Source organism: Bison bison, unplaced genomic scaffold, assembly GCF_000754665.1.
Source record: "Bison bison bison isolate TAMUID 2011002044 unplaced genomic scaffold, Bison_UMD1.0 scf7180017864276, whole genome shotgun sequence".
Classification (NCBI taxonomy): domain Eukaryota; kingdom Metazoa; phylum Chordata; class Mammalia; order Artiodactyla; family Bovidae; genus Bison; species Bison bison.
The window spans coordinates 532,651-539,672 of record NW_011494848.1 but is presented as its reverse complement, the minus strand read 5'-3'; the positions used below and the strand labels follow the sequence as shown (position 1 = coordinate 539,672).

The 7,022-nt window shown below is 53.7% G+C and overlaps 2 protein-coding genes across 4 annotated transcripts in view; both read left to right on the top strand.

The window, feature by feature from the left end:
- Positions 1-2,944, top strand: part of C2CD3 (C2 calcium-dependent domain containing 3) — a 128,615-nt gene extending 125,671 nt beyond the window's left edge. For all 3 annotated transcript variants that reach the window (XM_010848851.1, XM_010848852.1, XM_010848853.1), the window contains one exon: positions 2,170-2,944. In XM_010848851.1, coding sequence (XP_010847153.1) covers positions 2,170-2,310 — 141 coding nt within the window. In that variant the 3' untranslated portion in view covers positions 2,311-2,944. The remainder of the gene's footprint in view (positions 1-2,169) is intronic.
- A 3,214-nt stretch (positions 2,945-6,158) lies between these two features.
- Positions 6,159-7,022, top strand: part of UCP3 (uncoupling protein 3 (mitochondrial, proton carrier)) — an 11,501-nt gene continuing 10,637 nt past the window's right edge. Inside the window, exon 1 of the mRNA XM_010848850.1 lies at positions 6,159-6,298. The gene's annotated coding sequence lies outside the window, so the exon portion shown is untranslated. The remainder of the gene's footprint in view (positions 6,299-7,022) is intronic.

Here is a 7,022-nt window from a genome sequence, read left to right as displayed (position 1 = left end):
GTCAACATAAGCCAAATGCTGCTGACCTTCGATAGCTCTGCCCCGCCCAGGGCACAGAGCCCAGCCCTGTCCTGTCCGTCCCTGGGTCTGGGCCTTGCAGATAAGCCCGCCGCCCCCTGCAGGTTGCTGGGCCCGGGTGTGGGTCCTGGGAGGTTGCCTGTGGCTGGTTCACAGATGTGGGCCCAGCTAGCAGGTACAGGCCCTGCTCACGCTGCTCCCTCCAGTGGCATGACCTCACCCCCACCCCAGCTGTGCTGAAACCCTGTGTGTCTCAGGTACCACCTCTGTGTGAAGCTGCCCCATCCTTCCCACTGTCATGAATTTCTGTGCTCCAGGCTCTGAGCTTCATCTCTGTGGTTGTGGGGTATGTCAGCATCTGTCTCCCCTCCAGCTTGAGCCATCACTGGTTCTGGAATGAATGAAGGAAGGAGATATTTGCTGCAAGAGGCAGTCTCCTCCCCAGTTAACTGAAGTCTCTGGTCACCATGGCTTGACCCATTCACTGGTCTGGAAGCTCTCAAGCTCCCATCTCAGGCCTGTCCCAGTGGGAGACACAGCATCAGACTCCGGCCATGCCCTGCAGGAGCACTCAGTCTGGAGGGAGAGGGCCTCGGCAGTGGCTGGGTGGCTGGTCTCCCCGGCCTGAGGCATTAGGGGGTGCAGGTACTACCAGCACAGGGTGGGTTTCCTTTTTCCCCTTTTAGTCTTGGCCTGTCTGGGAGACTGGGAGCAGTACGCTCTCACCTCTGCTGAGCATGCCCAGCCACATGCTCCGTTCTGCTCTCAGTTCTCCAGCAGAGAACCTACCTATGGCCTCTCGGTGCTGAGAGCCTGTCGGGGTGTATGCCCTCCCTTGGCATTTAGAATTCCAGATTGGTAGAGACCCTTAGGGTTGCCTGACTGCCATTCCCCCTATCATATCCAGGCTGCTGTTTTAATTCTTGGAATAGTTCTCTGTCTTCCCAGCTCAACTCTAAGCTGTGGAGGTCAGGAACGGTTGGTCTCTCTCCCTCTCACAGTAGACAACAAGGTGGGGAAATGAAGGAAAGAAGGGCCACTTAGTATCACTGATGCCAGAAGCAGCTGGAGCTGGGCCTCAGCTTCCCATCAACAGAGCTACTAAGGAGCAGGGAAGTAGTCTCCAAGTAGTCTCCACCTCTAGGATCTCCACCAAGCTGGTTCTTGGTGCCTAGGGAGTGGTACAGTGTGCTTCCAGCATGTGGGGACAGGGAGGAGATACCCATCCATGGGACAGACTGCATGCTGTGAAGTCAGCCAAGTTCACCTGCCTCTTCCTCTGCCAGGCCTCCACCTCCACCCGAGGGCCTTGCTCTCCGCCACCAGCCTGGGGTGGCTTTCCTGTATCCTTCAAGCTCCTTCAGGGCAGGAACCCAACACAGAAATAAACAAAGGATTGGTTAAACAAATGGATGAGGCATAAAAGAATCCAAAGGACCACGATGCCATAACCCAAAAGCACTCACCTTAAAGGAGGAATTAATGGGACTTCCCTGGTGGTCCAGCGGCTAAGACTGTGCTCCATTGCAGGGGCCCAGGTTCAATCCCTGGTCGGGGAACTAGACCCCACATGCTGCAACTAAAAAAAAAAAAAAGATCCTGCATGCTGCAACAAAGACTGAAGATCCCACGTGCTGTGACTAAGACCCAGCGTAGCCGAATAAATAAATAAAAATAAATATTAGAGGTGAGGGGATTAGTGATAGCCGTCAGCCCAAGACAGGGAAATGTTTGGTAGCAGGGCCGTGGGTATGTGCTTCATGTTACCTGGCAGGTCACACACAGGACACCCACATTTCAGAGGACGAATGACTTGTCTAGACTCACACAGCAAGAGAGAGACCACCCCTCCTCCAGAGGCACAGGAGTAGTCTGAGCAGCGGTTCACATCTTAGCTCTGCTACTCTGTGAGGGTGTGTATATCCTGAGTTCATTTCACCTGAACTGTCGTTTCCTCGTCCATCCATGAACTACATACCAGCCTGCAGGGTAGAGGTGAGCATTAAACACACTCAGGTGTGTAAAGTGCCTTGTGAATCAGTCAGCTATATAGCAGTATTAGCCGAAGGAGCAAAAGACGAGACGAGTCAAAGTCATCTCTAGGCTGTGCCGTGTGCGCAGTGCTAACCTCGCTGACCTCTTCCTCTCCAGGACAAGAGCCAGGCCACCAGAGGATCCCTGTCCCAAAGGCCTTGTCGCCCCAGACCCAGCTCGCTGCCGCCCACCCTGCCTGAGGAAGAAACTCGCAGGATTGCACGGATATTTTCTTCCCAATTCTCCCAGAAGGACTAATACAGCCCAAAAGACTGAGGGAAGGATGACCTACCCACTCACCCTCAGCCTTGTCTGGCTTCCTTCAGGGCTGTGAGAGCCCTAAGACCACCACCAGCCTAGTCCCTGGGCACCAGTCACCCCAGACTAGAGGAGCATCCCAAACCAGGGCCGTGTCCACCTGCCAGGACTTCAGCTTCCTCCGATGGTGAGGCAAAGGCGGGACACAGTGGATTCCAATGCCCAAGTGGCGCACCATCTGTTGACGAGGGGACCCGAGCAGGCATCCTTCAGCTGGGAAACTCCTCCCAGTGTCCTCAACAGAGCCTGCTGCTGACACGAGCCTACCCTCTGCCTGAATATGATGGCCCTTTTGCCTTAAGGGTTGGGGAAGGTGGGTGGAGAGTTTGGGCACAGGCATAGCCAGGGAAATCCTAAGACCACTTCCAGTTTATTTGCTTAGGAATAAGGGTATTTTATAGATAAAATTATTTTTATGCTGTGTTGAATTAATCAGTAGGAAAGGAGGGGGAAATTACCTCCTTCGAACTTTTTATCTGATTGTCTGAAATTCTAACCATGTTTTTAACTTATTGTTTTTACCCAGCTCTGAAGTCATTGTTCCTGCCTGTGTTTGAATAAAATGATACTGGTATTTGTATTCTGTGCACAAGTGTTTACTGGGTTGGCGTCTGGAGTGTTAGGAATTTGTGCTCTAACAGCTAGAGAGAAAGCTTGACACCATACCGGCCCTTGGAGAAGCTCATCTGGAACCAGGGAGCCAGGGTCACCATGAGACCTCTGACTCCCCCAAAGATTAGGTTGGTCCAGATTGGAGTGACACCTAGTATTTCCTCTGCTGGTTCCTCAAGTCTGTCAGCCAAGTAAAGGGGTCGCATGCCACAGGCCTGCTTGAATCCCCCGTCTCTCTGGGATGAGTACATAGCTCTGGCTTAGACTGTCAGGCTCCACACATTTGAGCAGCTACCACAGACAGGGCCTGTGTGGAGAGGATTAGGAGGAGGCAGAAGGGAGGGGAGAGGAGGGCACAACATGGAGGGCCCCACTTTCCACCCCAAGCACAGGTCATCTCAATCCTCAGAGCAACTCTACAACCCACATACTGTGATTCGCATCTTAAAATTAATCTGAAGCTCGACAGAGTTACGTGACTTGCCTCTGTTCATGTACCTAGGAAGTAAGTCACCACATGAGACACCTCCAGACACATCAGAGGCTTCTGTGCCCAGGGTACGGTCAGTTAAGTGTTGTGAATTCAGGGAGTTTGGGGAGGTTGCGGGAGGGAACCATGTGGACTGGAACAGTCAAGAGAAGCCTTCCTTGAAGTCTGGGGGTAAGCCATCAGGGCATTTGGGGCCACATGCAGCAGAGGGGAGAGCAGAGAGCGGCCTGGTTCTGCTGCTTCCTGATAGGTGCCCTCAGGCCTGACTACGCCTGTCTGAGCCTCGGTCACCTCATCTGTAAAGCAAGATAGCCAGCCCAGCTTCAGTGGGTTGCTGCGAAGCTTAAATGATGACATTTGTGAAAGTGCTTCGCCTGCACTTGGCCCTTGGTGGAAGCTCAGGAAATGTCAGCCCCACCCACTCCTCCCCCACGGACCAGAGCAAGTCAGTAGACAGGCGAGTTCACCACTAAATGTGAGACAGGCAGGACGGGCCCCAGAGGGGACCCAGAGGAAACAGGCTGCCTTCCTCATTGGTCAAGTGCCCTCAGACCAGCGTGTCCCCTTCATCTGTTCATCTGGGCCCCTAACCTTCAGGCTGCCAGCTCACCCCCTCCCCAGCATCTCCCTCTCAGCTCACCAGCTGCCTGCCTGCCAGGAGATTTCAAGGCCCAGGTCTCCACCTGCCTTGAAGCCACAGAGAACACACAGAGGGGCCATCAGAAGTCCAGGCCTGAGGGCTTTAGCCTCAGGTGAAGAATATTCCTAAATCCTGCTCCAACTCCTGTAAATAACCCGATGGGGTCGCGTTAGGATAAGGACTCCTACCCAGGCCGAGGGCAGCCTCCAGTAACACAGAGGCACCGTGAGGGTCTGAACCCCACCTCTACTGCTACAGATACTCTTTACCAGCATCCTCTCCCCAGAAAGTGGTTGTCTTTCCCAACAACAGCTCAGAAGCACCCTGCCGAACACAGGGTGAGGGCACAAGGAACATGCTTGTTCCCACCACAGCCAGTAGAACCAGCCACTGTCTCCCCACTGCCCTCTCAGCACCCCCCCACCACAGAGCCCTGAAACTAGGTGCTGCTGATCTCACAGAGGCTGATTGATTTCAACCCATAGCAGCCAACTTTGGAACTTCTAGCACAGGCTGGATTCTGGGGAAACGGAGCCAAAGCAGACAGGGCTGGCCCTGCCCTCAGAGAGCACCCAGGCCCACCTGAGCTCAGCTGCCCACACTCTGGGTTTCTCCAGGGCCCACTATTTACCCCCCCACACCTCCTGGCTGCAATTCCCCCACCCCCTCCAGACTGCCATTCTCAGGTGGAGCCAAAAACCTCCTTCCAGAGCCCCCCCCCCCTCAGCACCCCGAGCAGCCGCTCCCCTTATAGGACTAACCCAGCTGCCTGTTCTGTTGACATTAAAGCAGGGCCTGGCCCGAGGAGGAGGACCTTGGCACTTGAGTATCTGGACCCATAACCACTTGTACTGGGGCCACAGCTCTGTGCCCAAGTCTAGAAGTGGCCTCTGCCCCACCAGATTAACTCCCATCCCTCTCCACCTCTCCCTCTCTCCTCCCCTTCCCCTTCCCCTCCCTCTTTCCTCGGTCACCGGTTCCCAGGTTCAGACTTGCCCAACCCTTACCCTCAGTGCCTATCACTGGCTGCTGCAAGGGACCCTCCCCTCCCTTCCCCACACACCCTCCCCAGATCCCTTTAGCTCCAGTGGTGTCCATGCTGAAGCCTCCAAGTGTCATGTCACAGAGAGTAGTATTCACAGCAGATAGGTCCAAAGTACATTATCATTTACAGGCTGGCAGGCAGGCCCTGCCACATAACTGTATGACCTGGGCAAGTCCCTGTCCCTCCCTAACAATCAGTTCTCTCCTCTCTAAACTAAGCATTAAAATGCATGAATCCGCAGTCATAAAAAGGCACGAAGTGCTGACATATGATCCAACAAGGATGAACTTGGAAAACACTTTGGTAAGTAAAAGAAGCCAGTCACAAAAGGTCACATATTGTGTGATTCCATTTGTATGAAATGTTCAGGATAAGCAAATCTATAGAGACAAAGTAGATTAATGATTGCCTGGGCGGCATTGGAGGGAAGAGGAAACAGAAGGAGATGTGTGGGGAGGGAGGTAATGAAAATGTTCTAAAATTGTGATGACTGATGGCTGCATAACTGTGAACACACCAAAAACCACTGAATTGTACCAGTTAAACAGGTAAATGGCACGGGAATTATATCTCAATAAAGCTTTGGAAAAAAAGACTCCTAATTGTACCTACCTCGTAAGAGTTGTGAAAGAAATAATGTATGTAAAGTTTCTAGCACATAGTAGGCACCAAGAAATGAATTAGCATCACCACTGTTACTATTAAGAGGAGGCCCAGGGGAACCCTGACCAGACCATTGTGGCAGCCTTGGCCTTTGGACTCTCAAAAGTGACAAATCCAACCCCCACCACCCCATATACACCCTCATCACCCAAAGGAGCTCTTTCATCACCTGCAATGGGGTGTTTTAAAGAAGCCCAAGTCAAGGGAACTGAAGCAGGTCTGGAACTCTGACCTACCCCCCTCGCCTCCCTGCCCTGCACCAGCCGCCTCTGGTCAAGTGACCAGGCTGTCAAGTAGCTACTCCAGGGTAAGGTTTCAGGTCAGCCAGAGTGTATAAAGACAGGTGCCAAGCCAGAGGCTGCAGAGACACCAGCAAATGGCAAAGGAGCAATCAGATCCCTGCTGCCGCCTCCTGGGATGGAGCCCTGAGGACCCTTAAAGAGGCCCCATGCTTCCGCCACCCTGGCTGCCCCTACAGGTAAGACCCCACCATCCACCCCATCTTCCTCCTCCATGTTCTCCCAAAGGCAGCTGGCAGCCAGAGCTGGTAGCACACAGCAGGTAGAGACTGAGTCAAGATGAGGGAAAGGCAGCCCTGAGGAGGGCACTGTTGGGGCTGGGGCTCCACCCCCGACTCCTGTCACTCACCAGGGACTCACTTCCCTTTTGCTCTGCCAGCGGCCTCTGCTGTGACTTTGCAAATCCCCAGAGATAAGATGTGGTTTTCTCCTTAGTCTGGCCCAGAGTCCCCACAATTCCTCCAGAGTATAAGGCCCTTTCCCCAGGAGGCCCCCCTACTCAGGAGGGGGCACTCCCCGACTCAGCAGGCATGCAGGAGAGACTTTGCCGGGAAGGTGGGGTCGAGGGCATCTCAGAACAGGGACTCTGATCCCTGCTCCAGAGCCACCACGGAGAACTTGTTTCTAATGCAGATTCCCAGGACCCCAGCTCAGACCTGAATCTCAGGCTGAGGGCCAAGAATCCAGTCTGTAAACAAGTGGCTCCAGGTACCCTGAGCTCGCTCTGAAGTCTTAGACTCTGGGAGGTGGGCCTGAAGCAGGTGCCAGACAGACTGGGCTCTAATCCCTCTCCATCCCTCTAGCCTTGTAACTAGCTGAAGCCCTCAAAGCTTCGGGGCTCTTGGACCCAGACAACAGCAACTATCTCGTAGCCTTATAAAGGGATTGAATTAGTCACTGCCT